The sequence below is a fragment of the Zalophus californianus genome, chromosome 17 (assembly GCF_009762305.2).
Source record: "Zalophus californianus isolate mZalCal1 chromosome 17, mZalCal1.pri.v2, whole genome shotgun sequence".
Classification (NCBI taxonomy): domain Eukaryota; kingdom Metazoa; phylum Chordata; class Mammalia; order Carnivora; family Otariidae; genus Zalophus; species Zalophus californianus.
This window is the reverse complement of record NC_045611.1, coordinates 48,931,797-48,958,213: the sequence shown is the minus strand read 5'-3', so window position 1 is coordinate 48,958,213 and position 26,417 is coordinate 48,931,797. Positions and strand designations below refer to the sequence as shown.

Below are 26,417 nucleotides of genomic sequence, written 5' to 3'. Positions count from 1 at the left end.
TATTTGAGAGAGAGAGAGAGACAGAGAGAAGGAACACAAGCAGGGGGAGTGGGAGAGGAAGAAGCAGGCTTCCCACTGAGCAGGGAGCCCGATGGATTTTGTTGGTAGAGCTGACAGGACTTGATACATTGGCTGATGAATGTGAGGTAAAGAAAAGACTCCAAGGTTTTGGCCTGAGGAACGGGGGAAATGGTGGTGCCATTTACCAAAGAGAGGGACAGATGGAAGTGAGTGAGAATCAACAGTTGGATGTTCGACATCTTGAGTTTTATTCTGTTTACACTAAGAGCACTTCCATTTGCACAGGGCCCTTCCTTGGAACACAGAACATATGGGTATACCCGGGTGTATTTCCCCAACAGACATAAGTTTCTATATTTCCTCCAAAAGACATATCCTAGAATGTTCCCAGGTGGACAGTTCATAAAAACCACAAACTGGAAACAGCTCAAATAATTATCAACAGTAGCATGGATAAATTAATTGTGACCTCATCACATAGTGGAATGCTATTTAGCAATGAGAATGCACCTACATGCAACAGCATGGATGAGTCTCACAAACGATGTTGAGCAAAAGGACAATATACACGAGAGACCATTCTGCACAATTCCGTTTATACAAGGTTCCCAAGTAGGCAACACTAACGTATACAGTTAGAATACTCAGGGGAGCCTGGGTGGCTTAGTTAAGTGTCCGACTCTTGGTTTTGGCTCAGGTCATGATCTCAGGGTCGTGAGATCGAGCCCTGCATCAGGCTCCGTGCTCTGTGCACAGTCTGCATGAGATTCTCTCCCTCTCCCTCTGCCCCTCCCCCCATTCGAGTGTGCGTGTGCTCGCTCACTCTCTCTCTCTAAAATAAATAAATACATAAATACATAAAATCTTTAAAAAAAAAAGTCGGGATACTCAGTGGCTGGACGAGAGGACAAGGGGATTTCTGGCATCTGGTCCTGTGTTTCTTGATCCAAGAATTCACCTGCTCTTTGCTGATGATTTGTGTCCTTTCCGTATGTATATTATTTTCCATAAAAGGTTGGAAAAAATTTTTAAATGCTTTCTTGGTGCAGAAATGGCAAATGGGGGGTGGAGAGAAATAAAACATACCCCCTTTCTTAAAGTTATTTATTTGGCTACAACTAATGAGCAAAGGGATAGAGAAGACTTCAGTTAACCATCTCATGACATGAACCCTTGCATGTTAGGTAATGCGTTAAAAGAAAAGGAGTGACTGATTGAATAGATCCAGGAAATGTGGTCTCTATTGTGCTGGTTGGTTGTGAATTATCCAAATGATGTTTAGTATTGTTACTATCTGTGTTCTGACTGAATGGACTTAAATTTGCACATCATTCATTTTGCCTATCCCTTCACACACCTCTTTGTCTTCTTGATCTGTGGTCATCTAACCCTTTTTTACTACTCACCGAACAGCTAATTATTGCTACTTCCTAACTGCCGTGCCTCAGAAATATCTGGTCTTGATGAGCAGGCAAAGGCAGTGGAGAAGTAGCATGGATGCTACTGACAAGATTTTCATCTATGAACGTCAGGACCACCACCACTACGAATCCTTATATAAAAGAATAAAGGGAAAGAAGAGGCGAGATTAAAAGAAGTTAGTAGATGAAAGATAGATGAAAAGATAAAAATGGAAGAAAGGAAGAGAGGGAGGGATAGAGGGGGAAAACAAGTGAAGAAGAAAATACGCGTATCTATAGGAATTGGCAAAGCAGCCGGAGGAAAGGCATCCCAGGTAGAAAGGACAGTGCTCACAAAGGCGTGGTTTGTGCATACAGTGTGAGGCAGGAAGATGAGGAGGGAGAGGGTGGCAGGGTCCCTGAAGGGCCTAAATTGTCAGGTGAAGATAAAGTCCCCTGAACTTCTCACTGCAGCTGATGGGGATCTGTGGAAGGGCTGAGAGGAGGGGAAAGGCATGGGACATTCTCCCTGTGACCATGCAGGGGACAGACCAGGGGGTAGTGAGACTGGAGACAGGGAGAAGAGAAAGGAGGTGGTCTCTCACTTGTGGTCAGGGGGCCAGGGGCCACACGGTGTTGAAGGGTCGGAGGGAGAAGGAGAAACTAAGAAAGCACAGTTCATGAGGGCTGTGGGTTAGGAGGAGTAAAGCTCCTTATAAGTGGCGATAGTGGTTTCTCCTGGAAATTGGGAAGGGAATGTTGTCATAAAGGGACACCCAGGAAGATTCTGGGGGAGTAGCAATATTCTCTCTGGGTGTCCAGGGTGATTTCATGGGGGTTCCCAATATAATTATTTGTCCAAAGTAGACCTCTGAACGTTATGTACTTTCTGCACGTATGGTACATTTCATACAAAAAAAGAATGCCAACGGCAAAGTTAAGGCCAGAGCCCAGGTCTTTGGACTCCCATACTGTGCCTTTTTAATCTTCGATGATAGAGATCAGAATAGTGACCACCCCTGGTGTGTCAGCTGGGAGACAGTACAAGAGACCTTGCTGTGACAAGGTCTTGTCCTTCGGCTTGCTCAGGTGCTGGTCACACAAGTCCATACACACGTAGAGCTGCATCAATCTGTACACTGAAGATTTGCAAACCTTACAGTGTGCAAGCCATACCTCAATTAAAAGAAACAAAATTCAAAATACAACATATAATTAAATGATATCATGTCTGGGATTTGCATCAAAATAATAGAGGAAGTGAGGAAGTGGGTGGAGGTGAAATGCTATTAGCCATGAGTTGGTAGTTGTTAAGTGGCGTGCATGGCAGTTTATTATACTCTTCTTTTCACTTCTGTATGTTTGAAGTTTTCCAAAATAAAAAGTGTATACATGAATGTGTGTATACATGAATAGATAAGCACATAAATAGTTAGGACAGATACCTACTGAACACACAGTGACCCAGGCACTCCCTCCCTTGAGAACTCAAATGTCTGTCTTCTCCCAGTGATTCAGAAGTTCCAGTGCCTGGATGGATCACACACACATCACTCCTTTCCCAAGATTTGTCTGACCTCTCCAGCGTAATGGAAGTGGGAGCCGTAATCAGCACCAAGGACAGATCTGTAGCACTGGGTCTCAGAACCACAGACTGCAACTTCAACTAATTGGGGTGGAGGGACAAAGGACAGGGAAATGAAGAAATGACATCCTTCCCACCTCCAGGACAGTGTGGAACAGGGTAAGAGGGCAGAGTCAAAGGACAGTCAATCAGTACCATTGAATAAGAGCATTCCTTCACAAATATCCATTGGGCATCGCCTATTGCCAGGCACTGTTCTGAACACTGGGGATGACAAGATCCCTGTCCCAAACAATTAGACAAATAAGAAAATAGGATTATTTAGATAATCCAAGTGCCATGAAGACAAAGCAATTAAATAGGATACAGGATTCTTTATGGAGCAGGAGGGGACCATTTTTAAAGAGGTGGTCAAGAAAGAGACTATATTTGAGCAAATAACTGGATGAGGTAAGAGAATGATTCATGGGGAGATTGGAGGGCAAAGCACTCAGGCAGAGGGACAAGCAAGCACCAAGATCCTGAGGCAGGAAAGAGCTTGGCAGGTTTGAGGGTCAGCAGGAAGGCCAATGTGATAGAGGAAAGTAAATGGAGGGGAAAGTGGCAGGAAGGGTTTTGGCAAGATAGGAATAGACATACAGGAGAAAGAGAGAGAGAAAGTATGAAAGACAGAGATCAAAAGAGTCAAGGGAGAGGCTCCTGGGTGGCTCAGTCAGTTGAGTGTCTGCCTTCAGCTCAGGTCATGATCCTGGAGTCCCAGGATCAAGTCCCACATAAGGCTCCCTGCTCAGGGGAGAGCCTGCTTCTCCCTTTGCCCCTCACCCTACTCATTCTCTCTCTCTCAAATAGATAAATAAAATCTTTTTAAAAAGGAAGAAAGAGTCAAGAAAGACCCAGAGGTGAAAAGAAAAGCAAAATGATACTATCTGCAATTTATAAAGTACAATTTCCAATTTCCATTATCTATTCCATTATATATACACAGTTGATCCTTGAACAACATGGGTTTGACCTGCGCAGATTCACTTATACACAGCTTTTTTTAAATATAAATACAGTAGTATAAATGCAGGGCACCTGGGTGGCTCAGATGGTTAAGCATCTGCCTTCGGCTCAGGTCATGATCCTGGAGTCCCGGGATCGAGTCCCACATCAGGCTCCCTGCTCCTTGGGAGCCTGCTTCTCCCTCTGCCTTTCCCTCTCTCTGCCTCTCTCTCTCTGCCTGTCTCTCTCTCTCTCATGAATAAATAAATAAAATCTTTAAAAAAAAAAGTAGTATAAATGCATTTTCTCTTCCTTATGGTTTTCTTAACATTTTCTTTCCTCTACCTGACTTTATTGTAAGAATACAGTATATAATACATATAACATACAAAATACACATTAATCAACTGTTTATGTTATCAGTAAGGCTTCCAGTCAATAGTAGGCTACTAGTAATTAAGTTTGGAGGGAGTCAAAAGTTGTATGCGGATTTTTCAACTGTGTTGGGGGTCTGCACCTCTAGCCCTCCATTCCTTGAGGGTCAACTATATACATATTCATATATATACATATTTTTTAGTTTTTTTTAAAGATTTTATTTATTTATTTGAGAGAGAGAGAATGAGAGATAGCACGAGAGGGAAGAGGGTCAGAGGGAGAAGCAGACTCCCCGCTGAGCAGGGAGCCCGATGCGGGACTCGATCCCGGGACTCCAGGACATGACCCGAGCCGAAGGCAGTCGCCCAACCAACTGAGCCACCCAGGCGCCCATATACATATTTTTTAGTTATGGAAACTTCAAACACGAAAGTGAACAGAAGGGTATGCTATTTATTATCATTGTGTAACAAATCACTACAAAATCTAGTGTCCTTTTAAAAAATATTTTATTTATTCATTTGAGAGAGAGGGAGAGCATGAGGCAGGGAGGGGCAGAAGGAGAAGCAGACTTCCCGCTGAGCAGGGAGCCCGATGCGGGACTCCATCCCAGGACCCTGGGATCATGACCTGAGTTGAAGGCAGACCCTTAGTGGACTGAGCCGCCCAGGTTCCCAAAATCTAGTGTCTTTTTTTTTTTTTAAGATTTTATTTATTTATTTGAGAGAGAGAGAATGAGAGATAGAGAGCACGAGAGGGAAGAGGGTCAGAGGGAGAAGCAGACTCCCCGCCAAGCAGGGAGCCCGATGTGGGACTCGATCCCAGGACTCCAGGATCATGACCCGAGCCGAAGGCAGTCGCTTAACCAACTGAGCCACCAGGCGCCCCCAAAATCTAGTGTCTTAAAACAAAAAGTATATTACTTCTCAAGATTCTTGACCAGGCACTTCTGCTCGCCTCTCCAGAGGTTACTCATGCCGCTGCATTCAGCTGGGGCTAGACTGAGGCTTTGGACCAGGGTGCCTTGATTCTTCTCTGCATGGCCTCTCCATGGGCTTCCTCACAGCATGGTCATCTTAGAGTTCTAAGAGAACAAAAGTGGAAGCTTCTAGTTCTCTGAACAACTGGACCTCGAGCCGGCCCAGCATCATTTCTGCAGCAAACAAGGCACAAGCCAGCCAGATTGAAGCCACATGTCAGCACAGACAGGAGGAGATATTGGCAGCCAGCTTTAGAGACAATGTACCCCAAGTGCTTATCATATATCAGCTCCAGGGAGTGCCTGGGTGGCTCAGTCAGTTAAGCGTCAGACTCTGGATTTCAGCTGAGGTCATGATCTCATCAGGGTCCTGAGATGGAGCCCGCTCCATGCTGGCCGCAGAGCTTGCTTAAAATTCTCTCTCTCCCTCTGCCCACCCCCTCTAAAAAAAAAAAAAAACAAAACAACAACAACAACACATATACCAGGTCCTGTGTCGAGGACCGTGGATATTCATCTAATTCTCAAGCATCCCTGTGACATGGGTGTCATCCCCATTTTACAGGACATAGAGCTAAGATCGCAGAGCTAGATGTGAACACTGGTCTGTCCCTAACCCAGGCTGTATGTGTGTTATATTCCACACAAAAATAGTCAGTGGCCACGGCAAGATTTGAACCAAAGTCTGTGGACTCCCAGATTGTGAGATATAATTATTTCATTATACACTATTTATAATTAAGTTTATAATTTATAATTAAATTGACTTAACAAAATGATATACATAATTTTTCAAGATGTACTACATGTTGGCTAATTGAACTTAATAAAAAATAATGATATACATAATTTTTAATTGGTGGGGAACAGAGATATATAAAGGATAAAGGAAACAAAAACAGAGAGAAACAAAAAGGAGAAAAGAAAAAGGCATGCACTTGAAGACAAAGGCCAGGATACAGAAACTGAGAAGGAAGGCCAGTGAGATACAGAGAAAAGAGAAGCAAAGACTCAGCGTGAAGAGAGGTTGACGGAACCACAAAACTTCCTTTAGCTTGGAATCTCCATGAGAGCAGGGATTTTGTCTGTTTTGTTTTTACTACACCCTCAACACTTAGAGCAGGACGTGGCACTCAGTAGGTGCTCAATGTATGCTGACAGGAAACTAGCCTGGACGAGCAGGTGCCTGCAGTTCCCAAAGCCACCATTAGGTGGAAGTATCCCATGCCCTGAAGCCTCCAAATGCCTAAGTCAAAAAGACCAGCCGTGGTGGATTTGCCTCCACAAGCCTCTGACTTACATGAAGGATGTCTTCCTCCTGGCTCAGCCCCGCCTTTCCCTGCACAAGCCCCGGGGCGACGAGTGACCTTTCCGCCTGAGACACCCTCCTCACGCCCCTCCACTACCCTGCCCAGTTAAACAACCCTTTGTCCTTAGCCCCTTCTGGCTGGGCCCCAAGGCACCTGGGTCCTTTCCAGGCCCGGAGATGGGGATGGGATGAAGGTGGGGCAGCTGGGACAAGGCCAAGGAAAAGTCCCAGGGACTTTGGAATCAGTTCTGCTAGCCTTCCTGGACCAGGAGTGTGCGATCCAGCCCCTTCCTCCCTCACACCCCCAGCCCCAAGAGCCCAGCCCCATACCCCCTCCTCCCTCAGACCCAGAGTCCAGTCCCATAACCCTTCCTCCCTCAGACCCAGGAGTCTAGGCCTCAACCCCCTCCTCCCTCAGACCCAGGAGTCTAGGCCTCAACCCCCTCCTCCCTCAGACCCAGGAGCCCAGGCCCCCAGCCCCTCCTCCCTCAGACCCAGGAGTCAGGACCCCCAGCCCCTCCTCCCTCAGACCCAGGAGTCCAGGCCCCCGGCCCCTCCTCCCTCAGACCCAGGAGTCAGGACCCCCAGTCCCTCCTCCCTCAGACCCCGGAGTCCAGGCCCCCGGCCCCTCCTCCCTCAGACCCAGGAGTCAGGACCCCCAGTCCCTCCTCCCTCAGACCCCGGAGTCCAGGCCCCCGGCCCCTCCTCCCTCAGACCCAGGAGTCAGGACCCCCAGCCCCTCCTCCCTCAGACCCCAGAGTCCAGGCCCCCAGCCCCTCCTCCCTCAGACCCAGGAGCCCAGGCCCCCAGCCTCTCCTCCTTCAGACCCAGGGGTCCAGGCCCCCAGCCCCTCCTCCCTCAGACTCAGGAGTCCTGCCCCTAATTCCCTCCTCCCTCAGACTCAGGAGTCAGGACCCCCAGCCCCTCCTCCCTCAGACCCAGGAGTCCACACCCCAGTCCCTCCTCCCCTCAAAGTCCCATGCAGCAGCCCACCCCCCTCCTCCGAGGGGGGCAACCTAGGCAGAGAGGTCCTCTGGTGTTCCTCCTCCCTCTCTTTTACAGAGACCCCTCTCCCTCTCCACTCCCCCCTTCAGGGTTGGGACCGAGGGCTGAGTCACAGGAAGCTCTGGGGCCCTGAGTCACCCCCACCCCCTGGCTCAGCCCCTCCCTGGGCTGGAGGGAGCTGGCTCTGGAGCTGTGTGTCCTACCGACTGACCCCCACATCCCAGAACTTCCGTTCGGAGGCAAGTGCCTTTCCCACTGTGACCCCATTGCTGCCCACCCTGTTCCTCTCCCATGGCCGCCTTCGCTCAGTTTTTCTCTCTTAGTTGTGGTCTCTTTGGAGACGAAATTTCTGTCTGCTCTAACTTCCCTGTCCTGATCCGGGCGGCTGCTTTCCCTTCACCTCCATGTCTCCTCTCTCCACCTCTTTGATTTTTTTCAAATTCTCTCCCCCTCTCCGTCTCTCTCCCCGCCTGGCTGGACCCCTGGGGGTCTCTCTGATTGCTCCCCCCCCCCATCATTTTGCACTAGGCCCCGCACTGAGAATCGGCAGCGCAGGGGCTGGGGCTGGAGGTCTCCGTTCCGAGGCCTCTGACTCGGGCAGCCGCAGCCTGTGTCTCTGGCCTCTTGCCCCTGAGTGGGGCTGGTGGAACCCGAAAGGGCAAGGCTGCCCCCAGCTGCGCTGGTGGATGGAAGAGAGGAACTGAGGCAGAGACAAGCATGGAGAGGTCCAGAGAGAGAGGCAGAACCAGAGACAGAGAGACAGAGAGAGGCCCAAAGGGAGGTCCGGAGGCAGGGAGACAGGGAGACAGAGAAACTGAGTCACAGGCAGAGACACAGAGATGGAGACAGAGGGATGGTGACAGGGAGAAAGCATGAAATAGAGAAACAGGGGGACACAAAGATGGAGACAGAGACAGAGATGCTAAGAGAGGCACAGAGACACAAAGAGGCTGAGAGACACAGAACCAGAGAGAGAGAAATGGCAACAGACACATGGATGGAGAGAGTCTGAGATACTGAGAGACAGACCTGGAAGAGACAGAGGTCAAGAAACAGGGGAGAGGACAGGAGAGACAGGGAAAGGCAGAAACAGAGCCTTCCAGAGCAGGAGAGACTGAGGGAGGAGCCCGAGGTAAGGCCCGAGAACCCGAGGGAGGAGGAGAGGTGCAGAGAGACCCATGCCTGGCCACAGGGGTGGCAGGTAGCAGGGGGGGGTCCCCCGGCTGCAGCTTCAAGAGTGCCCGGCGGCAGCATTTGCTCCCCACGGGCACGTGCATGGTGTCTGGGTGTGCGCGGGTGTGTCTCCATCACTCTCCCCACTCTCCCGCCACGTCTTACCCAGAGTGGGAATCACACATGTGCCATGGAGCAGGGGGAGCATCAGCACAAGTGGTGTTTTTGTCACTGGGCGTGTCTGTGTGTGCAGTTTGGTGTCTCCAGGTGTGTCTGCGTGGGTTGTGTTGGTGCGCTGACAGTCATGTCTGTGCGTGAGTGTCTCGTTTCCCTGTGGCTGGCGGGTCCATGTTCCTGCATGACGGATGACACGCAAGGGAGAAGGGTTGTGTCTGTGAGTTCCCTCTAGAGTGGGACCCACGGGGCCACCGGCTGTGTCTCGGAGGTCAATGTGTGCGAGGTGTTTTGTGTTACCAGGCCGGTGTCTCCCCAGGGTTTGGATCTGTTTCCCGACGTACGGGACACTGTATGTGCTGCTGCATGCAGTGACATTCCACGTTGCATGTCACTCTGGGAGTCGCGGTGCATCACCCTGCATTGCATTTGCTGTTCTGTATGTTACTGCGTCGTGTCTCTGTATGTGCATTGTGCGTGCAAAGGCGAGCTGTCATTCAGAGATGTGACCCTGTCTGTGTGTGACACCCAGGGGTGTGTCCACTTGAGGGGGGGCTCTCCTTTCCCTGCCGAGAACACAGCCTGGGTGCCCACAGTCAAGAGCATGCTGTGTTTGTGTGGCTGTGTATTACACCGCACTGGAGGGTGTCCCCTGGGGTTGTGTGTGGTGTTGTTGCAGGCCTAGGTGTTGGCTGTGTCAGTGGGTCACACCTGATGTTTTATGTAATCCGTGGTGTTCAGAAAAGGTTGTGTTGGGAAAAACTGTGGCAGTGTGTTTTCTGTCATTCTGTGTTTGTGCATTACTCTGCATATGTTGTGTTTGTGTGTTGGAGTAGATGGTGTGCCGGGCCGTGGGTGGGTGTGGTTCGGATGTGATTTGTCAGTCAGAGATGTTATATTTGGGCATCAGGGTCCACGTAGCTTGAGCCCCTCCTCAACCCCTGGGGTACCATTCTGGGTCGTGTCCCTGGGATGCACCAAAATATATCAGAATGTCTTACTTTGTGCTGTTTGGGTTTCTGTATGTGTCGCTGTGCATTGTGGGTCTCTACACGTGTCCGTTCACACTGTTCCGACCATATGTTTGAATGGCTCTGGGTGCTGGGGCGTGTTGTATGTCATGGTGAGTCTATATGTGCTGCGAATCGTTCTCCGAGCATATATACTTGACTTGCCATGTGCCACAATGTGTCTCCGCGTGCATTTCTCTATGTGCTGGGTGTTTGAGGGCTGCCATGGTATGTCCCCAAACGTTGTGTGTCTGCACATGTCGGCTACCATTCCACGGGTGTATCACGTTTGGGACGCTGTTAGCGCCTGGTCCACACAGGTATGTTGAGTGTGGCATGTGGACGTCACTAAGTAGAATGTTGTGTGTCCGCGGAACCATTGGGATGTGTTGTGCTAACGTAGCAATAGAGTCTGGGGGTGGCTGTTTGTGCAAGAGGACGTTGTACCAGTTACAATTGCAGTTTTTGCACCTGTGTGTGGACAGTTTGGGTGGTCATGGGCGCCACGGGGCACTGCCTGCCCTGCTGAGTGCCGGCGTGTGTCACATTGTCTGTGTGGTGTCTGGGTGTGGCTGTGGGTTGCAGAGCTCATCGGGAGTTGTGAGTCACTCACTGTAGGTTGTGTTGTGTGCCCCATGTGTGTTCGGTTCCGTCTCCGGCCGTGCTGTGTGTGAGGGTTTAACCCCCCCGGTGTCTTGTGGTGTCTGGGTGTGGCTGAGTTTAGGTGTGTGTTACAAAGCTCAGACCGTTGTGTGTGACGCAATCTATTGTGAGCCAGTATGTGTCTTTATCCACGTGGATGCACGCCTCTTCCTTGCTCTGCCCCAAGACACACCCCAGTCCCTCCTTAGGCTGAGAAGGGAGGTTGGGGAGCCTCCCCTCTGCCCAAGGGCCACGCCAGCTCCTCCCTGCCCTGCCCAGCTGTCACCACCCCCAGAGGGCACAGACTCCTCTGTGCCTCAAAGCAAGAGCCCCAGAGCGAGGAGCAGAGCAGGCCTAGGACCTGCAAGCCACAGTGGCTGCCCTTTGTGTGCTGCGAGGTGGGGGACCCTGGGCAGGAAGCTGGCTGAGCCCCAAGACCGCAGGGGCCATGGGCGGGGAGCTGGTGCCAGGCCTGGGGGCCCTACAGAGGCGCAAGCGGCTGCTGGAGCAGGAGAAGTGGCTGGCTGGCTGGGCCCTAGCGCTGGCGGGAATTGGCATCGGACTCATGGTACTACATGCGGAGATGCTCTGGTTCGGAGGGTGCCCGGTGAGTGGAGCTCTTATCCTGGGCCATGGGAGGCTGGGGGCTGAGACTCCTGGGTCTGAGGGAGCAGGGGCTGGAGGTCTGGAGTCCTAAGTCTGAGGGGGGAGGACCTGGGGGCCTGAACCCCTAAATCTGAGGGAGGAGGAGCTAGGGGTCTAGACTCCTGGGTCTGAAGGAGGAGAGGGCTGAGGTTCTGGATTCCTGGGACCCAAGGGAGGTAAATGCTCAGGGCTCTCTCTGCAAAAGGAAAGGAACAGAGGTCACAGTGCCTCAGTCTTTGAAGGTTTGCAATGGGACAGCTGGAGGTCTGGGACCCCCTGTGGCTGATCAGATCCTCTAGTCTCCCAAGAACAGATCAGGGGAGAGGTAGCCTTGGGTTCAGTGAAGGGAGGGTGGGGAGAAAGATTAACTTCTTCCAAGTGGGCGGCAGCTCCTTGGTCCTTATCTAAACTCGGGTTTACCCAGTGCCTTAGCAGCGAAGGGCAGAGACCAAAAAAACTGGCTGGGGTGGGGGTGGGAAATGGAAAACAACCCCCTGCCCCTCCTATGTCCATCATTCCCAGCCTCCCCAGGGTCTGCAAGCTATTTAGTCTGGGGCATAGTGGAGAAGTAGGTGTACAGTGGCTTCAACTCCTAGGTCCCAGGGGAGGGGGGCTGGGAGCCCAGGCTCCTAGGTCTGAAGGAGGCTTAGAGTGTCTTTGGGGGGAAGGGGGGGCCTGACTGAGGATAGTGTGAGTGGGGAGGAAAGTGACAGGTGGGGCCAGGACAGGTCTGAGCAGGCTCTCGGCACATTCCAGCCTCGGTCTGGGCAGCAATGGGGCAGATGGAGGACAGGGGTCAGAATCGGTGGATTAAGGACAGAACAGAATTGCTTAACCGGAAAGGAGGGGTTGGAGAACTGTCTAGGGTAAGGAATGTGGAATCGGGCTGGCTGGGGGGCGCTGACGTGAGGATTGAGTTGGGGGGCATTCCTGGAGGAGGGAAGCTCAGGCTTGGATTCGGGGACTGTGGAGGAGGAGGGCAGTTCCGAAGTGACCAGGGGCCACATGGAGGGTCAGGGCAGGCCGGCTTCCTCTGGCCGGGCAGCCGAGGCCGGGGCAGCAGGCACAGAGGGGGTGGGGCCGCTGAAGCCCATGCCAACAGGAAGCATGGCCAGGGCCTACCCGCCGCTCCCACGCTTCAGCACCCCGCCCAGCAGCGGAGGTGGGGACCTGAGCTCCTGGCAGATGGGAAGGGACAGGGGGTCTTTCCAACCCCACTCCCTCTCTCCCCCTTCTCACCTCTCATTTCTTCCTTCCCTCTGCCATCTGCCAGGCTGCTGCCTCCAGCAGCTGGACTCTGGGGAAGCTGCTGCAGCTTTCTGAGCCTCAGTTTCCCCATCTGTAAACTGGGGGTGAGGGGTGAGATACGTGGCCCTAGGGGCCCTCCTCAGCCCCCTTTCTACTTGTGCCTCGACAACATCCATGCCTCCTCCCCACCTCCATCTCAGTCTTAGGAGCTCATTTTGCAGGGACCCAGACACCTGCTCCCCAGCGGGGAGGGGCTGGAGGGGAGGAAGGTGCCCAACTGCGGGGAGTGCAGGGGAAGAAGATGGAGATATCAGCAGGGGGAGGGGCGGAGAGAGAGACTGCGACTGAGAGACAGAGACACTGAGAGACAAAGGCGATGTGAGACAGAGACGATGCAGGAAGAGACAGAAGTACAGCCACAGAGAAAGAGCTCCCCAAGTTCAGATACACACAGAGAGATGGAAAGTCTGACAGAAACAGAGACCCTTAGACATAAATAGAGATCGAAACTGAAGCAACCCCAGAGACAGGGAAATTTCAGACTGAGTCAGGGATTTGGGGGAAGAGGAACCAGCCAAGTAGAGAGAAGTGGGGTGCAGCATGGGCAGGGGGTATGTCTGGTGGAGTGGAGTTTGGGACAAACTAAAGAAAGAGACAGGGAACTAGGGAGCCTTAGAAGGATGAAGGGGTAGGGGAGGGCTAAGAACAACAGCACCATTGTTCGGGGAGGGCTGGGGGGGCAGGCCCCCTGGGGCAGGAAACTGGCCCTCTTCCCCTGCACGGAGGTGGGGCCCTGGCCCTGCAGTGGGGAGCTGGCAGACATCTGTGGAGAAACAGGTGCTAAGCTCAGCATGGCAGCCCAGGTGGATCCTTTTCCCTGACAACACTCCTCACACAGGGACCCCACCCCACTCCTCCTGGGGAATCCATGAGTCCCAATCCCCCCTAAACCTCTCCTTCCAAAATTCTAGATCTCTCCAAGGTATTGCCACACAAAGAGAGGGAAAAAAAATCTCTCCGTGGTTTTTGGAGGCCACATGCTTCCGGCCAGATCTGCCCTGGGCTTAGAGCCAGGAGAGAGGGCAGGGGGAAGGAGATGCAGGGGCCAGGGCCCCTGAGGGACCAAGTGCCCTGGATGGGGTGGGGAGTGGGAGGCTGTCATTCACTCCCTGGGTATTGGGTGATCATTTCTAGGCTCCTTGGGGAATTGGGAAGGTGGTAGGACCTTCTAGGGCAGGTTGCTTTCTCAGGCTGGACCAGCTGTGTGGTCAGGGAAGGGAAGGGGAGCTTTCTAGAGGCCAGATGTCTGTCTCTAGACCTCCCCACTCCCCCACCCCCTAACTGAGGAACATTTTTGGTGGGGAAGGGGATGGGGGAATTAAAAAAGGGCTGTAAGTTGCAAGGTCTTCCCTCAGGTGTGGATCCTAGGAGAATGGCTGAAAAGGGTATATACTGGCGTCTGAGCCAGGGCTGTCAGTCTGGGGAGGAAGAGGGCACTCTCCCTGGGGACCAGATGATGGTTTTGAGAGTTCCCCCAAACTGAGACATCAGGTGGAATCAGGTTGGCGGTTGGTGGGGGGGGGGGGGGGCGGGGGGAGCAGAGAATAGGCATAGGCAGGGAGGAATGGGTGGAAGAGGCCAGGAGATTGGGAATTGAGAAGGGATGGCATTATGGGAGGAAGGTGGAGGGAACTGACCAGTTGGGGACCTAGGATCTTACCCCTTTTTCTGTCCCTCCCAACAGTGGGCGCTCTACCTGTTCCTGGTTAAATGCATGATCAGCATTTCCACCTTCTTGCTCCTTTGTCTTATCGTGGCATTTCACGCCAAAGAGGTCCAGGTAGGGCAGGCCCCACCCCTGGCCCCTTCCTTGCTCCCCCCCAGCCCCCACCACTCCCTGTCAGCTCACACTTTCCACCCTCCTCCTCCTCCTGGTCTGAGTAATGAGGTTTCTCCACCCTGAGATTTGTCCACACCCTTACCCACCAAGATGAGAATAACCACAGACAGACAGGCTGAGCCTCCTGGAGCAACCCAGTCCCATGCTCCACCTGCAGCCCTGTCTCCCCTTGCATGCCCATGGATGCTGAGAGCTCCCACCCCCAGGGAGCCTCACTCCAGGCCCAGCCCCCCAGACCTCTGTCCTCCATCCCTGAGGCCCCACCTATTCTAGTCCCAAGCAATCCGAAATCCAGGCTATGCACCTGAGGGTCCTTCCCTACTCCTGAGCTCCCCACCTCTGTGCCAATTACCCCCTATACCCCCGGGGGGGGGGGGTCTTCCCACCCATTGCCCCTGTCCCATGTCATGTCCCACCCACTCAACTCTCCACCCGAGCTCTCCCCTCATCCCATCCCCCACATCCCTAGATCCTGTTGCTTTTACCCCTTCCCCCTTCCCATCCCCCAAAACCTTTGTATATAAAATGGGGGTTTATCCATCATGTGTAGTAATTCCCCCTGCGGTGCCTGCTCTGTAAAAAGTACATGATAGTAGTCATTGAAACAGTTAAGTGGCCTGGATCTGCAGCTCAGCTGTGCTGCTACCCCCGAGAGACCTGGGCCTCAAGTTTCTGCATCTGTAAAATGGGGGTAAAAAGGCTTTCAATTTCACTGTGTTCTGAGCATTCGCTGAGTCATAACATGCAAAGTAGATAGCGCAGTGCCTGGCCCGTTCAAAGTGCCCTGTAAATGTTCGCTATTGTCATTGCCATTGGTATATGCGGTTTTCAGTTAGTTACTACCCCTGCCCCCCGAAACAGGAGGAGATGGCTCTGTGCATCTGGACTATAAGCTCCGGGGAGGAAGGGCTTTCTGCTCTGTGCACCTGTATCTTCAATATATAGAACAATATGGGGTACACAGTTAATTCTGGAAGTGGGCTGAGACTGAGCGGGAGGGGGTGAGGAAGGAAGTGGAGAGATGTCCTCCTCAAGGCCCTGCCCCACTCCTTCCCCACCCGCCCCCGGGGCCAGATGGGCGCGCCCCCGCTTATCTCCCGGCTCTGGCAGGCGGGCGGCTACCTGACCTTCGTGTGACCCTCCCCCCCCCCCCCCCCCCCCCCCCCGTCTGTCCCCTCCCCGCAGTTGTTCATGACCGACAACGGGCTCCGGGACTGGCGCGTGGCGCTGACTGGGCGGCAGGCGGCGCAGATCGTGCTGGAGCTGGCCGTGTGCGGGCTGCACCCAGCGCCGGTGCGTGGTCCGCTGTGCGCCCAGGGTTTGGGGTCCCGGCCCATGGCGACGCAGTCCTGGCCGGGCTTCCTGGATGAGGGCGAGGCGCTGCTGTCGTTGGCCATGCTGCTGCGCCTCTACCTGGTGCCCCGCGCCGTCCTCCTGCGCAGCGGCGTCTTGCTCAACGCGTCCTACCGCAGCATCGGCGCCCTCAACCAGGTCCGCTTCCGCCACTGGTTCGTGGCCAAGCTGTACATGAACACGCACCCCGGCCGCCTGCTGCTCTGCCTCACGCTTGGCCTCTGGCTCACCACCGCCTGGGTGCTGTCGGTGGCCGAGAGGTGAGGGTGCTGGGGGTGAGCGGTGGGGGGTCCCTAGAGCATCTGGAGGAGCCGTTCACAGCCACAGCTGCCGTGGGCAGTGGTACAGCTTGGGCCACTTTGGGGCAAATCAGAGGAGAAAGCTGCTTGTCCTCACTCATCCACGAGGGTGGGAGGAACCAACGGGCCGGCTCTGCCCACCCTCCACCTGCTGCCTCCAGTCTCCCCAGACACACAGACCCTAGCAAGCCCTTCCTTTCCTGCCTCCACACCTGTCCTGCCTCAGGTCTCGGGGCAACTGTTCAGTCTCTAAAGCCAGGTACTGGGGCTCAGCCAAAGGTTGCAACTGCCTCCTTGGAGGATGGTGACACCTTTTCTGAATTAGCACAGATGTCCTGTAGGTGCTCCCCATGATCCTGGGGCAGTGGTGATTTGGGGCTGCTCTGGAAGGGAACTTCCTGCAGGGAATGGATACAGGATTCCAGGCTGCCTGCTGGACAGACTGGAAGCTGGGCTTCAGGTTCTCTCTTACAGATAAAGTGATGGTAATCTTAGCCAGTGGGTCTTAAAGTGTGGTTCCAGGACTGGCAGCATCACCTGTGAACCTACTGCAAATCCAAATTCTCAGGTCCTACCCACACCTACCAAATCCAACACTCTGGCAGGTGGTGACCCAGCAATCTGTTTTAACAGGGGATACTGACCCAGGCTCAAGTTTGGAAACCTCTGGTTTGGTACGTCTGGCAAAGGATTTTTTTTTTTAAGATTTTATTTATTTATTTGACAAAGAGACACAGCTAGAGGGAACACAAGCGGGGGAGTGGGAGAGGGAGAAGCAGGCTTCCTGCAGAGCAGGGAGCCCGATGCAGGGCTTGATCCCAGGACCCTGGGATCATGACCTGAGCCGAAGGCAGACGCTTAACTAACTGAGCCACCCAGGTGCCCCTGGCAAACGATTCTTGAGGGGAAGTAGGGAATGACAAGAACTGGCTTTAGATCCTTCCTCTCTGACCCTCTGTTTCCTCATCTGTAAAAGGGGTGTCACATTTCACCATCTTTGAAGTCTCCACAGCAATTCTTATCTCTCATGATTTTAAACTCATTTATTTTGTAGGATCTGTTTTCCTCCCCCCATGTTTCTCATCTGAAAAATGGGAGGGTGGGCAGGGGGTCAAATTTCTAAACCCCAAGGCAGAAGTTCCTCAAACCTGAATGTACTTCTGGATGAGGGGAGCAGGGCCTAACAGTGCAAATTCAGTCCCCACCTCCAGATATTAGTAGAGTGGGTCTGACATGTCTGGGGCCTCATGAATGAAGCTTTCCCTGCTGACCCTGATGCAAGGGTCTGCGGGCTCAAGTTTAGAAACATGAGGATTTTCAGTCCCTTCCGTGGCTGTAACTAAATATCCCCTTCTATGAAGTGAGGGGAAGGGAGGGCAGGGTCTTGCCTTTTTAGTCTTGACAGGGCCACCTGTAGGCCATAGAGCATCTTTATGGACATTAGAAAAAAGCACCCCTGGCTGGCCTAATCAGTGGAGCGTGCGACTCTTGATCTCGGGGTTCTGAGTTTGAGCCCCACGTTGAGTGCAGAGATTACTTTAAAAAAAATAATAGAATCTTAAAAAAAAAAAAAAAGACGAAGAGAAAAAGTCGCCCCTTCACTCTGGGTGGATACAGCTAAAACCAAACAGGCTTTGGAATTGGCTGGATCCAGGTTCAAATCCCACAGCCCAGCTCACACAGCTGAGAGGAAGCCAGGCAGGCCCTCCAAAGCCCAGAACTTACTTTTTCTCTGAGTGCTTCTGGGGACTATAGGTGTGTCAGGAAGGAGCGTATCAGACATCACAGGAACCCCTGGGGTGGGGTTTCAGGACGAACCCATCCTTCCCCACAGGCAGGCCGTTAATGCCACCGGACACCTTTCAGACACACTGTGGCTGATCCCTATCACATTCCTGACGATTGGCTATGGGGATGTGGTGCCAGGCACCATATGGGGCAAGATTGTTTGTCTCTGCACTGGAGTCATGGTGAGTACAGCCCCCTCAGGGACCCTACCCCTACCCCCAACTGCTTATCCCCTGGGCCCAAAGAAATCATGGAGCCAACAAAGGCACTCAAGGCCACCACCCCCAAGAAACTTGGGTGTCTTGGTTTCCTTTCAAAATCCAGGAATCCATCCCCTAAGTCCTTGCTTTCTTTGGAACTTAGGACCCTAGACCCCACCATCCTCGGGAACACAGGCCCCTGACTTCCCACGCCCATTTCCTTCCAGAATCCAGGAATCCAGCCCTGAGCCTCATGAAGGCTCAGACATCCTGCCCCTCACCCCCCTGCCCTCCCAATCATCTAGGACACAAGCCCCTGGTTCCCCAGCTCTAGGCTCCTCCACGACCCAGGAACCCAGTCTCCAGCCTCCATTAAGGCTTCATCAAAAGCATGCCTGTGGGGTCAGGCTGCCTGGCTTCAAATCCTGCATCTGCCACTTCCCAGCTAGGATCAAGCCTATAATCTCCCAGTTTCCACAGCTATAAAATGGGGATGCTGATACTAGTGTACTCCTCATGGAGTTTCTGAGATGAATTAAACCACGTAAAGGGTCGCAGCACCCAGCACATAGGAAATGCTCGGTAAATGGGTCAAGGGGTGGGGGTGGGGGGAGGGAAGGCTGTTATTTGTAACTGGCCCCAAGCATCCAGCTGCCCCTACTCTATCTAGCTCATGTCAGGGATGAAGCAGAGGCTCCCCAGAGTCGGCCTCCTCCAGAATCCAGACTTCTACCACGTTCCCTTCATAGACCCAGGCATCCAGTTGCCCCTACCTAGCCCCTATCCTCTTCCAGGACCCCAGCACCCAAGGCCTTGGCCTTCACCTAGGCATGAGCTCTGGCTCCTCCCACCCTCAGGGACTCAGGCTGCCAGCCCCCAGCCCCGATGTTGTCGCAGAAAGGACACACTACATTTCCACTGGTGATGCATGGGGTGATGGGGAAGTGTGATCCCCTCCCCTCAGAAGTGGGAAAAAGGGGCAGAGATTCAGCCAGGGAAACACTCCCAAAGGGTCAGGGACCCTCAGGGCTGCCTGGGACCTCCCCCCTCATTTGACACAAAGAGAAACAGATCAAGAGAGATCAGGCTATTTGCACTTGAGCTCACAGCCCACCTCCTGGCAGGGAGGTTCCCCCCACAATGGAATCATCATAACTAACTTTATTGAGTACATACTCTGTACCAGCTGCTGCTCTGAACACTTTCCGGGTGTTAGCTTAAGGAATCCACAGAGTACTACTGTGAGGGCATGCCCATTTTACATGGAAGAAAGTGAGACCCTGAGAGATTAAGTAACGTGCTCAGAGCTGGGCTTGGAACACGAGCGGTCCTGGAGCCAGCGTTTGTGACTAGTAAATTGTTTAGAGTTTTCATGAGCTGAGACACAGCTTGGGAAAGGGGAACACTTCAGAAGAAAATTCACTGCAACTCAAGGAAGAGCAGCAGGTACCACCAAACAGCTGACGGATCAGAGGCCTAGGGAGAAGGGGAGAGTGTTCAGACCAAGATGCTCGGGCACGTGAGGCAGAATGAGGCCAGGCTGAGTTGTCTGGAGGAGAGGCCTAGAGCTCTGAAGGCTCTGAAAGCGAGGGTAAGAAGTTTGGGGCAGTGGGAGCCCAGATTAGGGTAAGGGGGCAGGGTCATAATTGTTAGATCTCCCTAGTGTCCAGGTCAGGAGAGGGGAAGGCTGGAGATGGTCCAGGAAGGAAGGGACAGGGCCAGAACTGGGCAGGAGCCATGGGGGTGGGAGGAAGGGGAAGGACACCTTTGGTGACCTGATGGCCAACTGAGTGTGAGCAGCCGGGAGGAAGGGCTCCCGCAGGAACCTGAGCTCTGCCTCTCACCCAGAATCAGCCCTTCTCCCCTTCTCTAATCACACCTTTAACGAAAGAGGGCATTCTGGTGGTATAAACACTACACGCACAAGTGGGACTCAGACACATGACCTCTGATCCTAGCTCTACCCCTCGGGGCTGTGGAACCCCGGTTCCCCTCTCTGGGCCTGCTTATCTGTCAACCAGGGGTGGTCTTGCCTGCCTTCTGTGGCTGTCGGGAGGGGTTGAGGGAGTCTGATGGCACAGGAGCCCCCCAGCCCTCCCGTCATAGTGTCTGCTGTGCCCACAGGGGGTCTGCTGCACAGCCCTGCTGGTGGCCGTGGTGGCCCGGAAGCTGGAGTTTAATAAGGCAGAGAAGCACGTGCACAACTTCATGATGGACATCCAGTACACCAAAGAGGTGAGAATGGGCATATGGCACCCAGAGCACACGCCTCCCTCAGACCCAGGAGTCCAGATGCTGTTCCCCTCGTCCCAGAGCCCTAGGGGTCTGCCTCCACTGACACTGTGCCCACCCCCAGATGAAGGAATCAGCTGCCCGAGTGCTGCAAGAGGCCTGGATGTTTTACAAACACACACGCAGGAAGGAGCGTGGGGCCGCCCGCAAGCACCAGCGCAGGCTGCTGGCCGCCATCAACAGGTGAAGGCCTCTCTCTGTGCACATCTCCTCCTTTCTGCATGGTGTGTGTGAGCGAATGTGAGTGTGTGCCCAGGTCAGGACATCCGTGTTTGGGCTCACCGAACAGTGTCCACCCAGACCTCAGAGTGACTCTGTGATGGCTTGTCTTGCACATCTGTGTCTGTGGGTCCGTGCCACTCTGTGTGGGGTCAGGATACCCTAAGAGATGGGCTCAGGGGTGCTCTAGCTCTGGCAACTCTTCCTCCCCGGACCGCGTCTATGTGAGTCTCTCCTCTCCTTATCCCATCCCCGGGCTGGGGTCACTTCTGATCTCCGGCTTCTTCCCACAGGTTCCGCCAGGTGCGGCTGAAACACAGAAAGCTCCGGGAACAAGTGAACTCCATGGTGGACATCTCCAAGGTACCGGGGCCCTGTGGGAGGAGGGGTCTGGAAGAAAAGGGAGGTCGGGGCGGCTGGCAGGCACATCTGGCCCCAGCATAGCGACCACTGGCAGGGGTCTGGCGCACACACGCACTTGACAAAGGGTTGTGGTTGAATGAATGATGTGATGGTTTCTTAAACTCATGGAAGGGACTGATACCTTTTAAGCTTAAAAAAAAAAAGAAAAATTGCACAAAGAACTCCAGTGGTGTTTGGTTTTACATTATTTTTATTGTCGAGTTAATGTGGACGGATATAAAATTCCTTCTAGGGGCACCTGGGTGGCTCAGTCGTTAAGTGTCTGCCTTGGGCTCGGGTCATGGTCCCAGAGTCCTAGGATCGAGCCCCACATCAGGCTCCCTGCTCGGCGGAAAGCCTGCTTCTCCCTCTCCCACTCCCCCTGCTTGTGTTCCCTCTCTCGCTGTGTCTCTGTGTCAAATAAATAAAATCTTTAAAAAAATAAATAAAATTCCTTCCAACTATGACTCTTAGACAACAATAAAACCAAAGCAAATATACAAAAGCCAAGTTCAAACACAAATGGCAAAACCAATGAAACGCAAATTAACACCACTGACAGAGACAGGGCACGTTGTTTCAGTAAAAGTCAGTAAGAGGGGCCCAGAGCCACAGGGGCTTCTGTGCTGGGCAGGCTTGCCTGGCTGAGGCAGACTCAGCTTGCCCTTCTTTGGCTGGGACCACCTGACAGCCAGTGCTTGGGGATGGTGACGTCACATCCGTTCTCTTGGCTCACAGCACCTTTTGCTTATCAAGCAGCCTTTGCTTTTTCTCATTAGCCCAAGACAAATCAAAACAGTGGCCCTTGGCATCAATACCATGGCAAGCAGTCACAGATGTGGGCCCCTAAACTGCATGGCAGGTCTCAGTGAGGAGGTGGTGGCCTAGATCTGCCAGAATTGGCAGGTCATAATTTCTGAAGATTATCCAGCCAAAAACTGAGAATTAAAGAATTCTCATAGGGGGTGCCTGGGTGGCTCAGTCGTTAAGCGTCTGCCTTCGGCTCAGGTCATGATCCCAGGGTCCTGGGATCGAGCCCCGCATCGGGCTCCCTGCTCTGCAGGAAGCCTGCTTCTCCCTCTCCCACTCCCCCTGCTTGTGTTCCCTCTCTCACTGTGTCTCTCTCTGTCAAATAAATAAATAAAATATTAAAAAATAAAATAAAGTAAAAAAAAAATAAAGAATTCTCATAGAAAGCCTCAGGGATGAAGCTGTGACTCCTAGTTTGAGAAGGTAACGAAAGGGCTATGTGGATTTTGAAGTCATTTATAAATTCCGCAAATACTAGGTGAGCACCTACCTTCTATGTACCAGGCTTTACTCTAGCTGCTGCCTTGGGCATGTCATTTAACTGCTCCAGGCCCGTTTCCATAGTTGTAAAAATGGGAATGGAATTCTCACTCCCCACGCTTTTAAGAGGATTTAAACCATGTGTGAAAAGCACCGAGCCAAGCAGCTGGGATAAGGAGGAAGACTACCTCAGCCTGCTGATACCTCCAACCTTCTCTCTGCCCAGATGCACATGATCCTGTGTGACTTGCAGCTGGGTCTGAGCAGCTCACATCAGGCCCTGGAGAAGCGGATGGATGCACTGGCAGGGAAGCTGGACACCCTGACTGAGCTGCTTAGCACTGCCCTGGGGTCGAGGCAGCTTCCAGAACCAAGCCAGGAGGCCACGTAGCTGGTGAGGCGGCTGGGACTCGGGCAGAAAAACATCCTGGAGAAAGGGTGCCTGTGGATAGCACCCCATGTGGCTAATGGGGGAGGGGATGGCCTTGGAGACAATGCTCCTCTTTCTCTTCTGCTCTGCCTGTCTGGAGGAAAGGACTCTAAGTTTGGGAATAGAATGGCAGGGGAGGAAGGAGACATTCCTTCTCCCCTTTGCTGACCCTCAATACCCTCTCCTTTTCTTTGTGTGGTCTGCCTGCCTGTCCCCGGACATGTTCCCGGTCTCTGTCCAAGTGCCCAGTCTCTTGGTGACAGGTACACCCATCCTCTTCCTTCCTCCTCGATCCACTGGTGTCTGTCTCCACCTCAGTGTCCCTGCTCGTACTCTCCCTCTGGTTTCTGGCCTATCTATCCATCTCTCTGCTTGTCTCCCCAGGACCCACGGAGGAAGAACCAAGCCACTTTCCCCAGGACTGGGGTGGAGGACGTTGTCCCTGCTACTCCTGACCCAGCCCTATGAATAAAGCACCTCAAGTGCAAGGACCAAAGGGGTCCCACCTTAGGGGGGGCTCACTCCCTGATGGCTGCTGGAGGGGACACTGGCTCAAGGAGAAAGGCTGTGGCCACACACATACACCCAAACCTCTGCCCCAAATGGGAAAATGGTCACTACTACCCCATATACCCTGGACAAAACATCCTTACTATGCTGCTATGGATGACCTCCAGCTTTCAGTTAGAAGTGGAGGTGCCTGGGGCTGACACTCCTGGGTCCCAGAGTCCAGGATCCTGGGGTGCCTTAGTTACCACTGGATAGCGGAGCTAAAGGAACCAGGCCTGAGGCTGAGAGGTGGCGGGAGGGAGCGCCCCCTGGCGGGAGAGCAAAGAGGACACAGTTTTCCAGAGCTGCAGAGACTATCTGGTGGGGAGAAGGTGGGGTGGGGGGGAGCACAGCTCACCAGTCTCTGCTCTTAACTTTGTAATAAATGTTCAACAAAGCCAGAAGAAGCTGCTGTTTCTTTCTAAACATATGTATACTCCCAACAGGCAGGTCATCAAGCGGAAGGCCCTTGTTCTGTCCACTTCCCAATCTACAAAGCAGAGGCCTCCTCTAAGTCCCCTCCCAGCTCTGTAGGCCAAGATGTCCTCAACAGCCCCCACACCCCCACAGATCTGAGGCTAAGAGCAAAGGCTTCAAATCCAGGGTTTGGTTCAGGGTCCAAAGCCTAGCTCTGCCATCCACTGGCTGTGTGACTTTGGGCAAGTGGCTTCACCTCTCTGAACACTTTACCTCACCTCTAAGATGGGTTCCCATGGAACTGCTGTGAAGACGGAAACAGTGTGGCACAGAGGATCGGGTATTTTGTAAGAACCAAACACACAAGAGATAGTTGATCATTTTTATTATTGCTATTGATTTTTAGACAATGCGTAGCGCTTTCTTCTGCTGCCCTTTCCCCCCGCTACTCATCTCACCAGAACCTAGATGACTACTCAGCAAGAACCCCAAACCATCCCACATACTCATTTCAATATCTGCTAAGACTTAGACAAGAAAAGGGAAAGGGCTGGGACTTCTGGAGGTCCTACTGTGTGCTCCTTTCTGTAAATCACCACAACCACTTCCTGCCCTGCTCCACCCCATTGTAAAGATACAGAAACTGAGGTTTCAAGAGGAGCCAGGTCTAGAGGCTGGGAATCTGGCTGCAGGCCCAATTGACACCCTGCCCGCCCTGCGGCTAAGCCCTCCTTCTGCCCTGTCTGAGATGAGTCAGAGGCAGAGTGGCCTTGGACCTCCAACCGAGGTTTCACTTCCCACAGCAGCTTCATTTTACTTGGAGAGGCTGATTCATCCTTGCTTCCTTTGGTTTGTGGGGAAGCCCGGGCTGCGAGTCATCCTTTTCTGCTGAGCTATCTTTGGATTTCCCTCCAAATCCACAGCTAGCCTCATGCTTCAGCCCTGAGAGCTAAACTGGGGCTTGTACCACCCACTGCCACAGACTGCCCTTCCTCTGGACACCAGCCCACCTGGGAGTAAAGGAGACAGGAACTAGATGGGATGTCTGATGACATTTCCAACACCCTCCCCCTGCAGGAAGCCCTCCTCACTGTGTTGCCAGACCCCCTACCAAACTCATTCCTCCTAGTCACACCCCACTGCCATTGGCACACTCCTTCAGGCCTCAGCTTGGATGTCCCCTTCTCTAGGAAGCCCTTTCTGAAGATCTCACAGCCCCATGAATCTGTCTCTATCACAATATTTTTTTTTAAGATTTTATTTATTTATTTGACAGAGAGAGCACAAGCAGGGGGAGTGGCAGAGGGAGAGGGAGAAGCAGGCCCCCTACTGAGCAGGGAGCCCGACCAGGGGGCTTGATCCCAGTACCCTGGGATCAGGGCCTGAGCCGAGGGCAGACGCTTAACAGACTGAACCACCCAGGCGCCCCTCTATCACAATATTTTCTGAGCCCAGCACCATGCTAAGTCCTTCATAGATGAATGACCTCACAAAATCTCTAAAAAGGAGGCAAAGTGGGTATTGTGGTCCTATTTTATATACGAGGTAACTGAGGCAGAGAGAGATTTAAGAAACCTGCCCACAGTCACAGTAGAGATGGGGGAGCTGGGATCTGACCCAAGCAGCCTGGCTCCAGAGCCCCCCACTTAGCCAACAGGCCCATCCAGAAACTCAGAGATGACTGCACCATATTTTCATGTTTGTTCTCTACTGTGTCTTCAATGTCAAGGGCTGGCATATGCAGGGCCTCAGTGAAGATCACTGAATGAAAACACTGAATACCTGGGGTGGCCCAAACTCCACACCTTTTATCACAGTGGTTTCTGTGAGACAAGGTAGGAACTGGGTAGAAGGGGCTCTTCACTAAGAAACTAAGAGAACACATGAGAGATCTCTTGCTCTGAAGTATCTTGCCCCCGCCTACCCGCACCCATTCCCCCAGGTGGGGCATCGGTCTTGAGACCCCGCCTTCCAGCAGTTTCTGCACTTCCCCTCACAAAATCAGCACTTCCTGAAGGCCCTGCACCAGGGGCGAGGGCTGTAGGCATGAATCAGAGAGCTCTGTCAGGGGGTGTCTCACAGTGCTTTGGGCTTCTTCTCTCCCCTGCTTGTTTTGCCCCCACTCCCACGAGAGGACTGGACGGGGAAAAGAGGGCCCGGAGTGGGGTGGGGTGGGGGCTTATCAGGGTTAAAGAGCTAGTGAGGAACCGAGGCTGAGGCAGACCCTGGCTTCTCTCATGCACCCGCCTCCCCACACGCCAAGGACTCTCTCAACATTCAAATACGACTGGGTCTGGCCCTGGCCCAAAACTCTTCTGGGGCTCCCACCTGCCCTTCTGTCAAAGTCTAGCTCCTTAGCTCAGCTCATTTTTTTTTAATCAAGAACCATTTTACATAAAGCACGCACATTTTAAATGCAGTCTTAATGAATTTTTACGAATCTATTCACCTCAGCAGCCACCACACAGATCAAGCTAGAAGTTTCCAGCCCCTTCAAAGCTCTCATGTCCCTCCCTACCCTCCTCCATCCTCAGTAACCACCATCCTGAGCTCTTCTGCCCAACTCTGAACCCTGCTCTATATGCTAGCGCGTACTGGCTTCTTGGGCTCCACACAGGGACCACGAGATCCATCCAGGCCGCTCACTTTTTCACTGCAGAATAGTATTCCATTGTGTTACTACACCCATGGGTCTTGCCTGGGGGTGCTCTTCAGGCTCTGGCCC

General features: G+C 53.0%; 1 protein-coding gene across 2 annotated transcripts; it reads left to right on the top strand.

The window, feature by feature from the left end:
* Window positions 1-8,410: 8,410 nt before the first annotated feature.
* On the top strand, window positions 8,411-24,989 carry KCNN4 (potassium calcium-activated channel subfamily N member 4). Of its 2 annotated transcripts, XM_027620032.2 has the most exons (9): window positions 8,413-11,267; window positions 14,298-14,393; window positions 15,639-16,066; window positions 17,940-18,075; window positions 20,218-20,328; window positions 20,450-20,568; window positions 20,898-20,967; window positions 22,523-22,690; window positions 23,111-24,988. In XM_027620032.2, exons 1-8 carry the CDS (start codon window positions 11,109-11,111, stop codon window positions 22,685-22,687), a joined length of 1,284 nt encoding a protein of 427 aa, XP_027475833.1. In that variant the 5' UTR covers window positions 8,413-11,108; the 3' UTR covers window positions 22,688-22,690; window positions 23,111-24,988. The 2 variants fall into 2 exon arrangements, with proteins under 2 accessions (XP_027475834.1, XP_027475833.1); XM_027620033.2 differs by lacking the exon at window positions 14,298-14,393 and having other exon boundaries at window positions 8,411-11,267; window positions 23,111-24,989.
* Window positions 24,990-26,417: the final 1,428 nt, after the last annotated feature.